Raw genomic sequence first — 22005 nt, forward strand, 5'->3', positions numbered from 1 at the left:
AAAAAGACCTACATGCTAGGATGATTTGTGTCAAATTTCAACAAATTCGGTTCAGCAAATTCTGATAATATGTAAATTGCATAAAACTGAAAGCCATTTATACGTGGATGCATAAAATCTTGTCAAATTTTGTTTATGGTTTTTGAGAACAAGTCATGAAAGGTTTTACTATTTTTAGTCCCATCAGCCATAATTCATGGTTGTTCTGCGTTATTTGAAGAAAAAAATTTAACAGTTTCTTTTCAGGATGCTGTCCATCAAATTTGGTAAATGTTGCTGAGTGGTTCATCAAAAGTTGTTTAAATGTTTTTCTAATTTTAGTAATGGTAGCTATATTCAACAAATTATTGATAATGCTTGAATAAATTTTAGTTTTGTGCCAGGTTACTTTGCTTCAAATTTTATTTTTAGAATGCTGTTGAACAGTTCTTGAAAATAATTAATTCTAAGCTTCATTTATTTTTAATAATGGTGGCCATATCTGAGGGTGGATTGGCATCACCTGAATAAATTTGTATGAACTTGTGCGACAATGCTTTTGGTCAAAATTGGTGAAATTCTGTTATGCAGTACTTTAAAAAAGTAATTTAAAGTTTTATATATTTACTTGAAGTAATTGTGACCAACTTCCATGGTGAATCAGTATTATATAAACAAATCAGAAAGAGTGTTATACCAGGATGCTTACTGTCAAGTTTGGTTAAATTATGTTCAGTGGATTATGAAATATTAATAATAATTGTGAACAGATGACAGCCATTTGAGGTAAAACTGCATCATACATTCATCAAAGATGTACCAGACAAATAGAAGGAATACATGATTACCATGTATACTCTGAAAGCTTCCTGCAATGATAATACATTCTTTGTCAACAACTTTCTGAGTAACCCATTTATGGCACTACTTAGAAAGTAAATGATAATGTCTCTGAGTAAAATGGAAAACCTTGTTTAATGAAAACTCAAATGTATTGTAGAAACCTTTGTATTTTATGCATATACACATTGAAAGGAGGAAGTTGAGAATCTGCATCACTTTCCTCATTACACTCTCCAATTCCAAAAATTATTATCTATTTTAAATTAATTTAATGTTACATTTCAGATATACAATGACTGAGAAATTCAATTTTTTTAATTCCACTGGAAATTAACCATATATCGACTAACCAGAGATGTAATGTTTTGATAGGACACTTCAAACAGAGCATTCAACATGTTTCTTTCTGAGAATATTAAATTCAATTAGAACACCCAACAGGTTTTGTCTGAGAATATTAAATCATTTCTTCATTCTGTGGTCAGATGAAAGCCCTATAGGATCAAGATTTTGATTCCATAAAAGGAAATCTTTCTTCAACTAGCCGCCTCTGGATTTCCAATGATGCGCAGACACTCATCTGCAAATTCCTGGAATATTGGTTCTTGCATGGCTGCCTCCATCAGCTGACCTGGGCGCTTTGTTGTCATGCCAACCATGATGTCACGCAGGTGTGGATTTTCCAGTATTGCCAGTAGTTCAGGTGATTTACCTGGAATTCATCCATAACAAAACAATGATTTATTCTGGTACAAGATAAAGTTATAACTCATATGGACAGATTCTGTTTATTTCTATTATTATTATGTCATAAGGGCCATGATTTATTTACACTTTTGTAATTAAAGGAACAAATTCACATATTGGTACAAGAGTAAATACTTTTGATTATATCCATAAAATCAAAAAGTTTCTAATCGTTACTAAAATAACTATTATATAGTATTTAATTTTTGATTTCTTTTTACTTGCTTTTTTAAAATGTTGATATTTTTTTAAACCAATTAATTAAAAACTAATGCTACAAAAGCGGCTTAATATACTGTTTTGACTTGTGGATACATCATTTTAAATTTTTACGAATGTACCAGATGCACAAAGAATAGCCAGTGAAACTTTACCCCCCAAAGCTAAGTGCTTTTTATTTTTCTGAATATGGATTAGTCAACTAACTTAAAATATATGAAACTTCTGTCAATCAATCATGAAATGTACTGTATAAGAAACTGTAATCAAAATGTTCTGGTCCAGATATAATCTTAACATTCTGAGGCTGAGTTTCCATGCCATCTAATCCAAAAACATGCTCTGAAAAGTAATATCACTTGTGATTGGCCACAATGAAATCACAAGCTCAAGAGTTTTATTTTACACGCTGTATCTCATGCTGAGAAACAACGTGCCCAATACATAAAGCTAATTATTTACCCAATCTTTCCAGGGCTTCTTGTGAGACTTTATCCTCAGTGTCAAATTCTAATGACTGCCCTTCATTACCTGGAATTAAGAAAAAAATAGCATTGATTCTAATGAAAATATGATAAGTGATAAGTCAAAAGGACTGCTTCAGTGGCCTAAGTAGTTAGAGAATCCACCTCAGATGCGAGTTTGAACCCCAGCCGACTCATACCAAAGACTTATAAAAATGGTACAAGCAACTCCCTCACTAGGTGCTCAGCATTAAGAGGTTAGTGTTAGGACTGGTCATCCTCATGTCAGGATAATGTGACTGGATGGGACATCATGCTACATGTCTGCGGCATGATGCCCCAGTGCTTAACATCACTATAAACTGCCAGACTGCAGACAACATAGTGATATGACTAAACATATTTTAAACCTCTGTTAAAAATCCAAATCACACACACACATACACACAAAGAGTCTAAGATTGAAGCCATAAGTATCATACATACTCGCTTAAATGCAACTGCAAAAACCCAGATTTACAACTGCATAATGTGCCAGCAGATCTGGGTCTATTCTGTTTGTTAGGAGTAATCAATAGAACAAACAACACAGACCCTGATGTGCTGGCACATTATGTAATGTCAGATTCCCGTCTATGTTATATGCAGTTTGACTCAACCAAGCAAGTATATACAGTAGGTGCTGTGAATTCATTACTTTGCATGATATTGTTTTTCATGGTTCCAAAAAACATTTTTTTATATATTAAATTCTTGGATTTGGTTAAGGTGTCCAACTCTTTCAACTCTTTTGACAAAAGGATCCTTACTGGTTTAGACTTTAAATTTGTACTTTATAGCAATCACAAAATAAGAAAAATTGTATCCGACAAAAAAAAGGAGTGAATTCACAGTAAATTTCAGGAAGGCAAATCTTTTCATGATTTCATAAGGGCCATGAATTTTGTACTCTTTTGGTTATTTTTCATAACTAGAAGAAAAATGAACATCTCAGTACTTGAGATAATACATTTTATTATAGCCATAAGATTAAATTGTTTCTAATTACTAAATATGAATAATGAATCATAACCAGTATTGCAAATACTTTGACAAAGTTAAATTTGAAAGACCTAACTGTTGTCATCCAATCCTAAAAAAATAATTAGAATTAACTTTAAAGTGATCACAGGCACAATTAAATGATATGGTATTTGTTTTAGTTCGCAAAATGTTTTGTCATTATTCTGCACCATACAGTACATTTCTCAACCACACTAATTACTATCATTGACCTTATTATGTAGATACTAAAAAATAATTACTTTTCCCTCTGTCCTGACAAGTTCCTTAACTAATAAAAATAAAAATAAAAATAAAAAATAGTTTGACCATAATTCATGTAATTTTGCGTACCCTCTAATAATTCAAAAACGATCTGTCCATAAATATCACAATTAATTAAATGTATAGTTGTTCACCCATACATAATATTTTCATAAGATTCTTTAAACTTTTGTACAAAAAAGCTTCAATGAGAAAATTTACATTTGCAAAAAAACATTATATTGACCAAAGCCATCGGTCTTGCAGTCGAAAAACACCAAAAGTCAATTGGACCAGTGTATAATATTACTAAAATTAAAATTAAAATTTAAATTATTTAACAATTTTGCTGTTATTTACAGAATCTAAAAATACCTTCTTGCAGCGGCTGATGACCATCTGGGATGTTTCTCAATGTCTGTGTATCTGTTTTCTGTATAGGTTGACAAGACTTAGCTGGAAAGAAAATACCAAGTCAGTCTTTTTCAGCAGTTCTAAATAAACCTCAAAAGTTGTTCAGAGTGACTTAATTTTGGTTTTAACATGCATCAGGGTCTATTCTGGGATGAAAATCATGCTGAAAAATTACAGTATGTGCAAAAGTCATTCATTATGTTTTCAAGCTCAACCTTTATTTCTTTTTTAAATTCCTCCTATAGTCAGGAAACAAACAAACTGACATTTTTCTTCAAATGGAGGGGTGCATTCCCAACCACAAATTCTGAGTTCAAGAACATACCCGAATATATATCCAAATATATTCACACACTGTAAAGTTTGTAGTAAAAAAGCAAATGGGTAAAGTCACAACAACCTTTTTTTGGTATGCAAGGGACACATCTTCACATCCACATGCACTTTTAAGTCTTAAAAGTTATATACTGAAAGACAAATTACAGTTTGGAACCAGATAAGATTTCAAAATGAGTCTGAAGGACAAGATCCAGTGTTGTGCCTTGAAAACACCACTGCACAGCATTATACAAGGATTGTGCTACCACTTGTACCTAGTACTGGCAAGGACAGAAAAAGTCGATACAAGACCACATTTTACTGGTATAAATGCTGATGAACCTATCTATCAATGCATGGTTTATCACTTGCACAAAGTTAAGAAATTTATGTTATAAACAATACTTTTAAGTAAGAAAATGAGATGAACGAGTTTCTGACTTTTACAGGAGCTGCATTTATAATGGACACTGTTACAAGTCAATGCCTCAACACTATAGTTCATTCCACACAGCATCACAAACTTTATCCTATCCATAATCAGTACATTTTCAGGTCAGCATCATTAAATGTAGCTAAAATTATATAATCATTTCACCTGAAGTATTTAAAATGCTGCATTGGGCAAACATTACCGTAATCTCATTGCAAATATTGTCACTGTCAGTCATCAACTTAATCCACACACTTTGAACAACTTTGGTTCAGAGTCCACTTATAAAGTAAATAGTTGAAGTGTTTCCATGCATCACACAGAAATGTCTAGTATTATTCACTTGGTGTGGTTGAAAGCCTTCAACTTCGATATGGCTAGATCACATGACTTAGTCATCTACAAAAAAATAAACACTTGGTTATTAATTTTCTTTTGAACCAGAGTAAATAAAAAGCACCAATGCCATACAAAATGAACTCCATAACAAAGAAATATCTCAATATTCAAGAGTCTTCAATGCAAATGGAATGAAGCAGAAAAAGTCTGTTTGGATTAATGTTTATGAAACAGAAAGATGAGTGCTTTAATTTTCGTAGCGTTTCATCTTGTATCAAATATCAAAACCTTGCAACCCATCAAAGCGATAAACCAACTCTCCTTCTGGAGCTATTTTGTTGCCGATAATCACAGATAAATATCAATGATATGGGAAAAGAAATATGTATAAGAATAAGTCAACTTCTTACAGACTTTGAAGTTGAGACAGTTAACTTTCAAGACTTAAAACATGTTTACCGTTTCTCAGTACATGAATACTGACAGCCTCATCTTTTTCCAGTACAGAGGCAAACTTTATCAGTAAAATCTGCATATACCTGTATAACAGAACCTCTGCTGCAGAAATACCCTGATACTACAAGCTTTTTAGTTTCTACTTTCACTTGTTTATTTTGTCTCCATAAGATAATGTTTTTAAGTACAATTAGTAAAGCATCTGGCTGATATGATCTTATAATTGGTTCCAATACAGTACGTAGTGATGCAACACAAGCTCCATAATTGTATGGGAAATCTTAACAGTGACGCAGTCAAGTAATAAACTTCCAGACTGGTACAGTTTTGGTTAAGTATTAGAGATTCAGCCATCACTTTTAGTCATCACAATTTGTAATGGACTCATCTATTACAAGAATCAGCATGGTGAAACAAATTTATCACTGATAATCCACCTGATTCTTTAGATGCAACATGAGAGATGCCAATCCAGACATTTTCAGGTTGGGCTGGAACATTTTTCTGAAATATTCTATGTAGATTTAAGATGCATATTTTATTTTAAAAAATCTTATATTTTATATAATTATAATACATTAGGAAGGAGTTAATCCATTTGCCCTAGAGTTGGCTTTATGTTTGGGCTCCTAACATATATGCAGCTTTGATCCCTGTGTGAGATGGGCTAAGACTGATGATGACACAGTTGTAAAGAAAAACATTTGCTACTGCATATCCAATGGCAGCAGAGTATAAAAATGTAATTATACATTTGCTGAGGAACTTGGACTATTACATTTCTGATACAGACTTTACCAGGTCAAATGCAGCCTTCCAAGACGAAAGGTCTTAGACCGAATGTTATATCAGATCCCCATCTCACTGCCTGGATGTCAGTCAGAAAACAGTTTCACTCAAATGCTAGGCTGACAGTGACTGCCTTAACCTCGTGAACAGATATATGTAAGAAATATTCTTGGATTAATATGCTGAAAGCTGCAAAGAATAATCAAGGAATCCAGGACGAATGAGCCCGAGCTGAAACATCATCGTATCCTTCTTTGATATAACATCTATCAAGATCCAAAATTTCCTTCTTTTTATCAGTTCAGAACATTTTGGGTAATGCTTCAACATTGTGATTGTTCAGATAACCTTTGGAAGAATGGTCCAATGAAGACAGTATTTTCAAAACAAAAGACTAATTTCACATCAATAAGCACCTGTTTTTGGCCAGGAAGTTATCAAATGGTGCAAAGGAATGATATTTCCTGCTTGCACCACTGAAAGACAATTTTCCATTTCACCATGAGGCCTTCAAAGTGGCAGGCCTTCTTACCTGAATGATTCTGTACACCATTTTGATTGCAAAAATGTTTTTTTTTCTTCCGAGGGCTTGTTCAGCATGTCAAGGCTGGGTGGAAAATCTGCATGTAGAAGGATGAATTTTCTTGGGTATCTCAGCAGCTAGATTTTGGAGGTCGTTTATCAAAGATTTCTCCCACTTCTTTGGAGCAATCATGATTTTTCTATACTCATGTTAAGTTGCCATTGATAAAACTTAGGAATCAGAGGGGTTGGGGAACAGCTTATGTAATGTGGCCATTCCAAATCAGTGAAGTAGCATTGACTGACTGGCCTTTTCAGTCCACAGAACAAGGAGATAATAGTTGGGAGCCGGGGAGTCCATCTCTGTGCTGTGCAAAGAGGTCAACTAGCAGTTAACACCAAATGGAACAAATTAAAATGAAGACTGAGAAATGAGTGAATATCATTGCATGAATCACTTGATTCTGTCTGACAGCACAGGTACTGGAGTAGTTATGTGGTAGAGCACTGGACTTCTAATACAATGATCATGGGTTAGCATAATGTGCAGGCAGATCGGGGTCTGCACTGTTTGTTAGGAGTAATCAGTGGAACAAATAGCATATGCCCTGATCTGCAGGCGCATCATGCTACGGCAAATCAAGATCTTTCTCGTTTGCAATCTGACTCAACTTATAAGCGAGTATATATGGTAGATGGAAAAAGGAAAACTCTATGATAAAAAGACAAATTTGGAAAGGTATTGGCCATGCCTCAGACTGACGATGCTGACTAGGAACAACCAAACATAGTAATGATGAATGACGGCATTCGTTACAAATCCCTCAAGCCATACTGAGTCTACTTTCATCTGATTTCTTTCTTGGTAAGCAACTGATATAAGCATGCAGAACTATCCATGTTATCTATGTTCATTACCAGTATGTTAGCACTACAACCACCACATTCTCAATGCACAAACAATTCAATCAGTATTTCAGTTTCCTAACTGACTTGTACCATCATTTATCTTTATGCAAAATAATCACAAAATGGACCCTTTTATGTCAATTAACATAGAAGACTTTTAACAGAGATCTCGCTAGGATTTTAAAACTAGAAGTCCAAGACTCCCATTTTGGTAAAAATAGGAGTCCCACCATCAAAAGTTGCAGTACCTTCTTTTCTACAGAATCAACACAAACGTGAGTGCATCTGTTTTTAGAAGGAGAGGTTTTCGTAATGTAATCACTCACTATAATGTAGCTTCATTACAAATAGTCCATTGACAGAATCGCAAACTTTTTGGTTTATTTATTTGTCTACGTCCTTGTAGTAATTTTAGGCAATTGTTAAATAATATCTTATTTGCTGTTTTTTCCCGTATTTTCACAAATATGTGTCTGGTCAGAAAACAGATTAGACCTTAAAGTGCATCTCGCGAATTCCACAACATAGCATTGTCCCATATGTTTCTGACCTAAATAATTTGCATTTTAAAGTAAAATCTTTAATAAAATACTACCTTGGCTTTACTTTGAATGATCTGTATATTTTTCTGAAAATATTTGCCTGATGGTTTACGAAAACAGAGAATCTAATAAATTGGTACATCCCAGACTTAGCGAAGTCCACCATTATTTCCCGTTAGGCCTACTGGTTCACTTAGAAGTTTCAAACTAATTTTATGACGAAATAGTGTAAACGAGGCAGTTAATAATCACTTTTTCTGATCTTAAAACACAAGTTTGTATGTTTTATCATTAAAGGGTATCATGCAGGAAACTGATAGTTGCTACCTTACTCGGAAAAGGGTTAATGGTCAATCAGCTATCAAAACATATGCTTGTGAATGGGCAAGAATTTGTTTGTCAACGTAATTGATATCAAAACTAGGCCTAGCTACTGATGTATTGATGAACACATTTTGCTACAACACTAGAACTAACCCGGCTAAGGCGAGCTGCATTTAAGAAAAATTATGGTCAGTCAATATATCTCTTAAATAGCTCTTGTTTGTCCATCAGAGTGATACTGAATTTTGTCAATCCAAGTCAGGACTTATTCCAAACACTAAGCTAGGCTTCACACACTTTCTTACACTTAGCTACTGTCCTACCTGAACTATCAATTCTAGCAGCTTTAGCACTCTTCTGAATCTCGTTACAATCTTCGTAAGTTTGCCAGTTAACCCCAAAATACTTATCCAAATTTACGAATGGCATTTTGTCTAAGTCTCAACATGTCTTGACTCTTGTGCACTACTTATTCCGATACATTTGGAAATGAACACAGTAACAAAAGCTAAAGTTGTTTATTTGATATACTTTTATAAATGACCACATGTACATCTCTGGGTCTTTCTCACTCTGAATTCAATCACTGTAAATAACAGTACATTTTCCCACCTGGGCACCAGTTAAAGCCTTTGAAATTGCCGCCCAGCTATTGCATCATGTTTTTTTTATGTACTCTTATAATGGCAACATGTATGTACATCAAGGGGTCTTTCAGTCACTGAACTCTGTCATTGTAAATATCAGCACAGCTAATTGATCAACACATTTTCCCACAAAGCAGGTGGCTGAAGCAGGATTGGCAAGTCTTTGAAATGTGCAGCACACCTATAACATGCGTACGGAGGACTCCTGCCTCAGGGATTTTCTGCGTCCCAAATCAAAAATTGGCATCCAAATACACGTAATTAAGCGTTTCCAAGATCTCTGTTTGAAGGTTGACTTTAATCCATAGTTTGGATGTATGTATTAATGTACAGATGTGCACATGGTTGCCAAAGTGATCAATATGTTGAGTTTTTTGACAATGCTGGTATAACAAACAAAAAGTGGAAGAAGAAAAAACATTCTATTTAACTCAGATACAGCAGATAAGATGTTATGTTACTCAATATTTAGGTTCACAGACTTCTACTAGATATTTAGGTTCACAGACTTCTACTAGATATTTAGGTTCACAGATTTCTACTCAATACTTAGTTTCACAATCTCACTTTGTATGAAATAATGTCAACATTAGGCATAGAGAACTGATGAATGGAATGGAGACACATGGAAATGTTTACAGCATAACATGCCTTCCCGTATGGTTAGGGTGAAATGTCTTAGAAACATAAAGGAAGTATAAATATTCAGCTACCTTTGTGATCCTTGTAACATCCCAGGGAACAACTGAAAAAAACATAAACAGATTCAATACTGTACGTAGATAAGGTTTGGAAAGGTTCTGATAAAAACCACAATGTTCTGTAACACTTATACTTTTACTATGAAAAACTTTGGTGACTAAAACAAATTCCTACTCAAAAAAGGAAAATTTTGAACACAATATCCTGCAACTGTATACCAGAACTAAATAAGTATACCTCTCTTTTAATAATAAAACTTCCATTACTGAGAACATACGTGCCAACCCCACCCCCAAGGTATAAACATAATTAATGCTATTATAAGTGAGAAAAAATACATAATTTTGGCAAAAAGTGTGATCTATATATTACATGCCAGAATTAGAGAACATATGAAAAAGATGAATTTTACAAACAAAATATACTTAAAAATTATTTATATTCAGCACTCACTTCAACTAGTCTACATATGTAACTTCTGCTGAATGATCATGGAACTGGAACTCTGCAATGATCATTGCCATGTGCTCAGAGTGCTGTGTTACATTACTCTCATAATTTTCTTTTAAAGTTTGTAAAGCAGTTTTGATCAGTCACTTTTTTCTGATCTGATATGTTTTAATGTTTGAAAAGATCCATCTGGTCTAACATATTCCGTCATATAACATCCACAGCTCACACTGTAAAGCATTTCACTTAACATCTCGTGTCATTTTCTTTACAAATAAAGACTGGTTCACTTTTGAAGAAACCCATCTGTTTCTTTCTTGGAAAGGTGTCATATACAGTTGCTATAAATAGCAAATAAGGAAAGTACTCCTATGCTATTAGTACGCAGCAGTCACCTTTCTAAGAATATTTTCAAATTTATATAAGTGGAACTAAAGAGATGACAATAAAAATGACAAACATATCTTTATTGCTTTATTTTAATTTTATTTTTAATGTAGAAAAAGGCTTAATCCATAAACAGTCTACTGTAGCTGAAAACTTAATTTTGGCCAAAAAAGCTAATGATTACACCAAAAGTGTAACGGCTGGCATGTATGTGATTCTTGATTCTGACAGGCTTTGTGAGATGAGGCAACTGCTAAAATTCACCTAGAAGATCAAGATTTTCTTAGAACCTACCATGGTGACCATGCATGCCTAGTGCTACAGTACCATGGTGACCATGCATGCAGAGTGTATCATTACCAATTAACTGAATAGGTGAAATCAGTTTCTATAATGAATCTAACATATACACATTATTCAATGTGAACATGGAGGTGGGTTGCACTTTGAAACTGGAGATATAAAAAAAGTCAAAAGGAACTAACTCTTCCAACATGCACAGGCATGCAATACAGAACACTGTTCATATTATCACAATGAATGTGGGGACAAATGGCAACCTTAAAAAATTTACACAAAGAATAATTTCTTAAGAGAACTGACGAGAACAAGTTACAATGTGCTAGTGTTTTCATGCAGTGACCATTAATTTAGGAAAAGGAGCCATAAGATTTCCAAATGGGCTATCACAATCTGCAATTCTGGGAAGTTAAATCAGCTTAACTGTAATATAGGAACAATTATACATTGCAAGAAAGGAAAGAATTTTTAAAGAATAACAATAAAACGTGCTGGTATTATACAGCCATCCAATAACAATAATTTTTTTCATATTTTCACACAGGCATCATTTTAATTAAGGACCAACAACATACAGTAAGAAATATTTTAGTTAGGCATTGTTATAACAAGGTTTTCAAGATGGCTGCCACAGCCCACTATACTGAGGTCTAATCAATGACAATTTTATTGGTAACTAACAATGTGTTATACAGAAATATATCATAAGAAGTTTTCTACTAGAAATCCCATGCTGATATAACCATCTGTTCAGGAGAAGTAGCAATAACAAGATTTTCAAGATGGCTACCATGGTGGACACACTGAATGTCAGATCAGTATGATTTTTTGTATGATCAACTACACCTCTTAAGATATCTGAGTGAAAACCCATTCATTCAGATGGAATAGTGTGTGTGTGATTTTGGATTTTTAATGTAGCTTTAACAATTTTCCAGTCATATCGCTACGATGTCTGCAGTATGGCAGTTTATAGTGATGTCCAGCACTGGGGCATCATGCTGCAGCCATGTAGCATGATGTCCCACCCAGTCACATTATCCTGATACCAGGCCAACCAGTTGAAGCAGCCGACAGTACCATTTTTGTAAGTCTTTGGCATGACTCAGCCGGAAATCGAACCCACGACCTCCCGCAGACTCTACCCATTAGGTCACCGGAAGGGTCAGATGGAATAGCAATAACAAGATATACAAGATGGCCCCCCATGGTGACCATATTTTCTGTCCTTGGGGTCCCATTTCATTTAGGACGAACTAGACATAACAAATCTTTTAGTAAAACCTCATCTGCTGAGGAGAAGTGATGATCACATTTTCAAAATGTCTGCCAATGATGCCATACTGGATGTCCAAGGGCACAATCTTCATTTAAGACCAATTATAACTTGCAACAAATGAGAGTGTAAAGTTTCATAGCAATCTTTCCCATAGTTCAACCCATTTTATATTGTTTTACAGTTTCAATGGCACTGTATGATAACTGAGAAATGATTCTAATCAGTGTGGTAAAACTAAGCAACAGACAAAAGCAGCTTTCACATTTACAAAAAATGTTGCATTATGAAAATTCATCGTTCAACCATTTTGTTGTCTAAATTCATCATTCGAACAGTGCATAAGCTATGCATCATTATTTGGTCAACTTCATCTAATCCATTATTTAAAATTTTATTATCACCGGAATCATCCACTTCAATATCAATACCTGATTGTCAACATTTTATTTTTCAATACTCTGGTACAGTTCTGTGGAATAAGCTTCCACTACATGTAAAATCTGCTGAAAATATTAGAGTATTTAAGAAAAGATATCATGAGCATGTATGTGTTTCTAACAGATAATGGAATTTAGTATTTTAATACCAAACATGTTAAAATAAACAGTAATTATTGCCATCTTCATATAATGTGCATTGTTATACTCTCCTTAAGAGGGCCTCAAGGGAGAATAGTCCTTGACTAATGAGTCACCCTCTATAAATAAAGCATTATTATTATTATTATTATTATTATTATTTTCAATACAAAACAGTACTATTCCAAACATGTTTTTGCAAAATCTCACATCACAGATGTGCTATGATGATTTTCTTTTTTGGTCATGAAGCACACACTACCTGTGACATATAACACGCTTCTAAAGGGACAACACAAATACATAGTAGATTATAACTGTATTTCTATGTTTAGGATAATGTTAAATACTATGAACTTTAAATCAGAATAAATTGGGGAAGCGATAAAACAAATGTTTGAACGGATGAATGGCCGTCAAATAAGATCTTCTGGTCTGTGACTAGTTGGGCCATACATAAATAAGCAAGTTGAAAACAGTAATTTTACAGAAAATTAAGTTACCAAACACATAATGCACAATGCATATTTCCATTTCAAAGGCGGAAGCCTGAAACCTAAACAGGTTAGATGCCAGGAGAGGCTATCAGGCATATAATTGAACAATTGGGAGTCTATTCAGTTTTATAATTACCATCAGTCATGAAGAAAATTACACAGTTGAGGCAATCCTTCTTTTATATGCTAGCACTGTCTTAGGTCTTCACCAGCCGTAGACGATTTCGAATAAAAAAAGAGAAAACAAAAGGAAGTGGCAGAGCCAGTTTCACAAACTAGGAACCCCATATAATATGATGGAATCATTGCTTGAAACAAATTAAGCATCCAGTGCTAAAAATCTGATAGCCCTTACACCTGGGGTCCCTCTAATTTTAGTTCAGGTCCATCCTGTATTCAAAGTGAGATGCCCGTTGGGCTTGTCAAGAAAAGTTTACCTGAGGAATCGTTGATCATGCTGATGAAATAAGTAGAGTAGATGTACTTCCAAGACGTTGACACACATGCCATAATCAAAATCAGATAACTGCTGTCCTACGTGACATTGAGATCTGATTTTAATCAAATGGAAGCTTTGTTAAAAATATGATTTTGTACTTGCAAATCAGCAAATCCCACAGTCATGTTTTGAGTCACATATAAATGGTAATCTGTAATATAACTGATATAAAACTATCCCTTGGGCAGTTTAAATAGCAGCAATTAAAGGAAATGAGGTCAGGTATAAAATTAAAGTTTCACATTAACTGGCTGAGAAGTGTTGCACGTCGCAGTGGGTGAACCCATTGTGCTAATCTGCATAGGTAGGATTAGAAAGTAAAACAACCCATCATACGTACATCGAAGAGATGATAGATGTGTGTACAAGAATAAAGTTATTACATATTGCCTTGAATGAGAATGTTTAAGCCGCTATGTATTATATTTTTGACAAGTCTGTGAACAGTGGCAACATTTTTTTGAAGTTGGATCTTACTGCATGTATATATATATATATATATATATATATATATATATATATATATATATATGTTCAAGTGTAATTCATTTCTTTTAAATGTTTATCTGACTTGTAGCTATAGCAACATTGTGTGATAATATTAAAAAAGGGGAAATTTTGGGCTTGTGGAAATTGGAGTCCAGCATACATGTCTACCTTTCAAAAGCCAAGTAGGGAGAACAGCAAATAAAATATTGAGATTTGGACCTAAAATAGGAGGTTTTTACGTGGCATTTAAATTGTCAGATCTTCCAGGTCCAATAAGGGTTAAATCCTCAAAGCAGGGTTAGTAGCATATTTCATTCAAAATTTTCAAGTTTTTTCAAGGTTCATAATCGTGTTTTTCAAGGTGCAATAATACATTAATTTTAAAGGATACATACATGAAACTGTATGTAAAAAGCAAATTAATACTTACTATTACTCAATACAAGGAACATTTCTTGCAAATTTATTTTTAAAAACACAAAATAAAACACTAAGTCAATAGTGTGATCATTGATATCATTCCCATTAATATTAAATATCCTACATCTCGGCATTAGAATAATGTAGTCACTGAACAAATTTTCATTTACTCTGTCTACACTACACTATTTACAAAGTCCAATATATTTCAGAGTGAATTTTTAAGTTCTTGTAGATTGTCATCAAGCTGTTTTTCAACAGCTCCAAGTTCGGCAATTTTGTCCTTTTCACTTTTCCTCAAGTTATTTTGATGTCATGATAAAGGAAATTTTCCTATAGATCTTTGCTTTCAATGCATAGTCATCAGCAAAGCTGTCATTGTCTCAATGTCTTTTTCAGTACCTTCCTTTCTTCTTTACTCATAACCATAAACAAAAAAAGTAAAGATATTTATTTATATCATTGTTTATTTAAAAACAGAGAATGGATATTTTAAATTATTTCATATTAGATATGTTAATATTTCTCATCTGTATTCTATATTTTTAGACTTATCGTGTTCATTGCAATTATCGTCTATTTCCACTCAATCCCAAAATAGAACCGGATTGAACTAATTTCATAATTAAGAGTCAAGACTATATACAGTTTCTGTTCTGAAACTTCAGTCTCTATGTTCACAGACATACCTCTTTCATCAAAAATGATTTCATGCTAAAGGCTTCTTGTTTTGCCTGTATTAAGCGCCATTACAAGAACTTGTTTTTTTTTCCAGCTGCATGTGACTGTGAAGCACTGACTCTCCCATTACACACAAATCAATATCCTTTTGGCATAATTTGCAATTTGCAAAGCTGTCCGAGAAAGCTCTCATAATCCAAACTTTATATTTTTCTTCATCTAGCCACCAAAGTTGGAATCGGCAGCCAGCTGTGTCGAAGCGAATAATTCAAATTTAAAACACTGCTACATCCGGGCTTGTTACAATCTGAGGTTCAAAATGTATGACTGCACAGTGGCCAGTTGTGGAAAAAATTTCATGCCGGCACAAACTTAGTGAGAGATTGTTTTTTGTGTCTTTTTCCCCCTTTTCTTTTTATTTTATTCTGTAAAATGAAAACTATTTATTAATTCCTATTGGTTTCAAGAAAATCAAAGCTTTTCAAGGTACCCAGACAATATTTTGAATTTTCAAGGTGTTTTCAAAGCCTTGAAGAAACAATTCATTTTTCAAGGCTTTTAAGGTCCCTATGGACCCCGTCTAAGGACACGCCAGAGGCGCCCACAGGAACTATTTTTTTTTGGGAAGGGACACAGTGGTCAGCCATGAAATTTTCTGGATGTAGGCCAAAACATGTTTAAAAGTGAAATGCTAGACTTAAGTACACAAACAATAAAGCTTGTGTGACTAATTAACAGTTAATCCTTATCATTGCATTTATCTTGTGAAAAGGACTGCCCTTTGGACATACTTCAAAGTAACCACGTTGTACAGTGTGTGTACATAAGCACCAGCAATTGATTGGCAAATAAACAATGCCAAATTTTGTTTTAACTAATGATGCCTAGGACTTCATTTTAACAGTTCAAATCTGCAGTCACAAATTCCATACATGTGGCAACTGTTTTTCCCACATTTTATATCACACATCATTTCCTTAGGTTTAACTCTTAAGGCACGTAACACTGTTTACTAAATACAATATTTACCTTGAATTAGCTCTTTGAGGGCACATATACTGCATGGCATATTTTTGTTTTATTCCTTCTTTTAATCTAATTATGGTAATTAAAGTTCACATATACTTTAGAGGAATGCCAGGTGTTTACTGACTTAGTTTCTGTGGCAGAAATGGAGATGTGATTTTGTTTACACAGTACACCGCTCCCCGATAACTCGCGCCTGGATAACTCGCGATCCCGCTTATAACGCGGTGTCCGTCTTGGCTCCCGATTTTTTCCAGACAAAATGTATTTAAAATATCTTTAAAATATGCTGAACATGAAAAAAATTACGATAAGAATTGATAAATTAAACCTTGATACATTGCTCGTTTTATCATCGAAAATGGTGATTAATGCCCGTAAAAATATAATCCATATTTTGCAATTTGCAAGCTCTAGAGAAGAATTAATTTCAGAGATCTCGAAAACGCTTAATTACGCGTATTTGGATGCCAATTTTTGATCTGGGACGCAGAAAATCACTGAGGCTGGAGTCCTCCGTACGCATGTAATAGGTGCGCGGGAAATTTCAAAGATTTGCCGTCCTGTTTCAGCCACCTGCTTTGTGGGAAAATGTGTTGATCAGTTTACTGTGCTGATATTTACAATGACAGAATTCAGTGACTGAAAGACTCTTTGATGTACTGTTGCTATTTCATAAGAGTACATTAAAAAAAAAAAAGTACATGATGCAACAGCTAGGCGGCTAGTTCAAAGGCTTTGACTTGGCGGCCGAGTGAGAAAATATACTGATATTTAGTGATTGAATTCAGAGGCAGAAAGACCCAGTTTTAAAATCCTAGCGAGACCTCTGTTTAAAGATATCATATATTATGTAAGTTTTTAGGATAAATAGTTGTCATTATAAAGTAAATAAACAGTCTGGTGAAATAGCGATCAATGAAAACTTGTGGTAAATGTTAACAGGTGGCAACAGAGAATGAAATAAACACCAATTAAACGACTTCCTGTGTGAAAGTCACGTTCTAATCCTTTAATTCCGTTTCAGTGTAAACATTATAATCACAACATAGTCTGTTCATTGATAACATGAAAAGAGTCAATCGACCGTCACATCGAAACCTGTGAGTACTTCTGTGAGAACCTAATTACATGTAAATGCCGGCTTTGTTTTGATCAACAACTTGGGGAAGTGTTTGTTGCATTAAAAAAACAATCGATTACAAGAGACCTCGGGTGCTGGATTAAGGGTCTTGGAGCTGCCTTTGACGTAAAGCAAAACAGTAACAGAGACAACGACGACGATAGTGACTTCGAATGTTTCAGTGAAACTGATGTCATTAATGCCGAGGCTGTTTGGGAGAAATTAGTATAGACTCATGGTCCTGAGATGGGCGTTTCTCTTGGTGGACGATTCTAACTGGAGTAACACAAGTGTTGAAAGTGATGCAGACACAGATGTTGCACCCCCACCCCTCTGCACAGGAAGCAAATATTTTGATATTGCCATAAGGTGGCTGGAGACCCAAAATGTTGACTACGTAAAGCTCGTGCAGTTGAGAAATCTGAGGGATTTTGCTCGGCGGCAGAGAAACCAAGGAGTAACACACACAAAAAAAATTAACTGATTTTTCAAAAAGTGAATTGATATTTGTCAAGCGTGGCACAAACGGCAAGTATTAACTTGTTCTAATTTACGTTGTTTTAAATTTGTAGACCAATTAAATATGTCAGTACTGATTAACTCTTGTTTTTTTTTGTTTTCCATTTTACTTCTATCGCATTCAAATCTATCTATCTATCTATCGTTCGATCGACACTGTTTCTCGAAAAGAGTCGATCTTTTGTGTATAAAAAACTTCTAATTTGGCTCAAACAATAAAACTAGAATGCATACAATTCAACATAAAACTTAGTGACGTAGTACACAATGTGTGAAGTGGTACACATGTTCAGCAAACGGAAACCACGTGGAATAATGTTTTCAATGTCAATATACGGTAATTTATCCTGAAATTTTTAATGTTGTCCTATGAGAAAATAATAAAGTACACCATTATGAAGAGATATTTATTAACAGTTAATCTCAGAACGATTATAAAGTGAGTATTCAACAGTATAATCTGCCTACCCCTCCCCCCTTATTTTTCCGTTATGTCGTCATCAATCACTTTATTGGTTTTGGGCTTATTTTATAGGTCCCTCGATAACTCGCCCCTCGCTTATAGTGCGGTCGATGTTTCTGGACCCCAATGTGCGCGAGTTATCGAGGGAGTGGTGTATTCACAGTGATCATTCATTTGATTGAAACTAATTGGTGCTAAGTTTTTTTCTTCAATTTTTTTTTTACTATAATACTGTTGTAGGGCTTTTAACAATCTGAAATTTCGGTACCTAAAAACGTTTATTCTTAACATTCTATTTCCAGAAGAAAAAAACCTTAGTTGTGTGATATTAATTATTTCATCACAACAGTATTCACAAGTGATAAAACAGAATATGGCATCTGTGGATTGCATAAGATATATATCTATTTATGTATGGGTTTTTCCCCTGAGAAATGAAAATTGACAGACATAATGTAATAAGCAGGAGTTTTCTGCAAAAACTTGGGAGATATTATGAGATAGGGAGGTAGATGTGGAAATACCCCCAAATCGAGAGGTTTTTCTCTCAGCTTGAGAATTGATAGGAATTAACTGTCTGGGCTTGTGGAATTTCAGTCAGGGCTTGTGAGTTTATTTAAGTCACCAGACCAAGGCATGTGCCTAAAAAAAATCTTTGAGCACTGACGTGGTACATCTTTTTTAAAATTCTTTTTACAAAATTCATTCAGTTACTTCACAATGCATCATGCATATTTCCATTATGTTTGCAACAATGAAGCAAGATTTTAAGGAAATGCATTAAAAAATGTAATTACACAAACTGGGGAGCGACCATATGGTAGAAAAATACAAACTAGGGACCATACAGTTGAAAGGTGACTAAAAAATAACAGAGTTGATAAAACTATATTTTTTCAAAATATTTGTTTGGCACCCTCACGATGCATAATACACATTTTCATTACATCTGCATAAATAGAATAATGTTTCATGGAAATACATTAAGCTCAAACTAAGGACCCTACTGAATAAATGACAACATACTTACTATCTGACAAGACACTGCGGGCACTTGTACTTGGATAACTCTTCTTTGCAAATTTCACATTTTGCTTCTTTGATCATTTTCTGGTCTTTTAGGAATAAAAAAAATGCTGAAAAGGATTGTTAAATCCATTAAAATTAAAATTATTCTGGTTTTTTAGGAAGAAAAAATGTCGAAAAAAGATCGGTAAATCCATCAAAATTACAATTTGGCATGATGTTCTCACTATGTAAACTCTATCTGCATGTATGTATGTATGTATTTATGTATGTGTGTGTGTGTGTGTATGTATGTATGTATGTATGTATGTATGCATGTATGTGTGTAAGTATGTAATTATCCTTAAAATACATGGGTAAAGAGTTTCTGGTTAGATATTGATGGATGTCACTTGATTGATCTAAATATAATTATGTGGGCTAAATACAGCACCTAATCTTTAGAAGTTCTAAGCATTTTACAATATTAGATAACTATACCAAAAAAATCAATTACAATGACAAGATTACCACCCAAAAAAAAATATCAAAACAACACGGTGACAACAATTGAAGGAGAAAACATCATCAAGTCTTCACTGTTCCTGCAGTTGAAAATGGCGCATTTTAAGAGCTTTGTGTCCATTTTATGGTGTGCATATGAAGTTTCAACTGTTGTTCATCTATATTCAATCCGCTTTTCTGTGTTTTGGGATGGGGTCAAATCATTCTGATTCGTTCTGTTTTATTCCCAAAAAAAGATTTTTGTTTTGTTATTGATGTGTGAGGTATTGTATCTTTTTTTCTTTAATTTATACATAACACATATATAAGATAATAACTTCCATGTAACCAAAGCTCAAAAAGTTATCTGAATTAAGCATTCTATTGTGTGTTTTAAAATGGTATTAAAATTAGTAAATTGGCGAACTACATCAAAAATACTTTAATTAAAGAGGCCTCAATCATGGGTTTCGTTCATGGTCAGATGATCCCACTATTATTGTTTGCAGTCATGATGATAATTGATAACAAAATGTTCTCAGTATTATGTGCGCTTAATCCAATTAAGCTCATTCTGATTAATGTATGAAACAGACGGTTATAATCAGACATTACAATTAGAGCTGCATTTATCAAACAGTCACAGCTGGGAAATTAGGTGCCATTGCATATCAACTCTGTCCGCATGAAGAACATTGTCTGGTAGAATGCTGTTGTTGTTGGGTTTAACGTTATTTTTCAGCACATGATAGGCTATGCATGGCGGCCAGTATTAATGGTGGAGGAAGAAACCTGGAAAACCCAGGGAAGAACCACCAACCCACGAGAAGCTACTGGCAAGCTTTCTGACATACCCACATTGGCCAAATCCTAGACACGAACCCACTCAGACAGAGGTGAGTCAGGTAGAATGCCAACCTGATACTTTAGGAGTTCTCCTAATATATCGGCAGCCTTTCCTCCAGCATCGTGCATCATGTTACAGGGAAAACCTGATATTTACAATGATGGAAACATTTTTCAAAATATAGAATGCAACTCCTTTATGAATTCCAGTCATCACTGATGCATTATCAGCTGAAAATCCCATACAGTTCTGTTAATCCACACAGCATTGCAAATTCTTCCCATCTGTAATTCAGGAAATTTTCAGGTCAGCGTCATTAAATGTACCTAAGAGCATCTAATTCGTTTCACACGAAGTATTCAAAAGACATTCGGTACTTCTGGCTACAGTTAATGGCACTAACGTGAACATTTATGGAGTTACAGGAAATTAATGGTTGTTGCTCTAACGATTTATTGATAAAGTAGGGCGATATCTCTGACAACACAAAATCACAACTGTTAATTTATGGTACATATAAGGTGATTTTGTTATGTCAGAGATTTCGTCGTACTTTATTGATAAAACATCAGACTCTTGTGTTGTGGTGGAAAGATTGTATAACATGGTTTCAACATCAACCTATGAGGCATATTCAATGAAAACTTGGTCATTTGTGTTAGAAGCACCTTTTGTTACACCTGGAACTCGATTTTGTAAAGTTATTGTTATGCGTCGTGTCTTTTCAGATCAACAACAATGAAATAATAATAATCCGTACGCAGAGGGTATCACGGCGAAAACTCGCTTTCAACATGTGTAACGTAATGCTAAAAATACTATTTCTTTTGTTACAAAAATCATATTGATGGAATTCAAGATATTTTATTTCCATAAGTATCTTTTAAAAATAAAATAAATCATTTATAAATTTTAAGGCTTTGCTTATACTTATTTTTCTAAAATGTTTTACTTTTTCTCAATTAAAATTTGTATGCTGTACATGA

The 22005-nt window shown here is 34.1% G+C and overlaps 1 protein-coding gene across 2 annotated transcripts; it reads right to left on the minus strand.

The window, feature by feature from the left end:
* Window positions 1-935: 935 nt before the first annotated feature.
* Window positions 936-21822, minus strand: LOC149775677 (zinc finger HIT domain-containing protein 3-like). Of its 2 annotated transcripts, none has more exons than XM_089942962.1 (6): window positions 21780-21822; window positions 19694-19799; window positions 9964-9995; window positions 3933-4013; window positions 2251-2319; window positions 936-1534 (listed from the first exon to the last, which is right to left on the minus strand). In XM_089942962.1, exons 2-6 carry the CDS (start codon window positions 19768-19770, stop codon window positions 1359-1361), a joined length of 435 nt encoding a protein of 144 aa, XP_089799088.1. In that variant the 5' UTR covers window positions 19771-19799; window positions 21780-21822; the 3' UTR covers window positions 936-1358. The 2 variants fall into 2 exon arrangements, with proteins under 2 accessions (XP_089799088.1, XP_089799087.1); XM_089942961.1 differs by having other exon boundaries at window positions 21688-21814.
* Between the last annotated feature and the right edge of the window lie 183 nt (window positions 21823-22005).

The sequence above is a fragment of the Sinohyriopsis cumingii genome, chromosome 19, assembly GCF_028554795.1.
Source record: "Sinohyriopsis cumingii isolate HCF-2022 chromosome 19, ASM2855479v2, whole genome shotgun sequence".
Taxonomy (NCBI): domain Eukaryota; kingdom Metazoa; phylum Mollusca; class Bivalvia; order Unionida; family Unionidae; genus Sinohyriopsis; species Sinohyriopsis cumingii.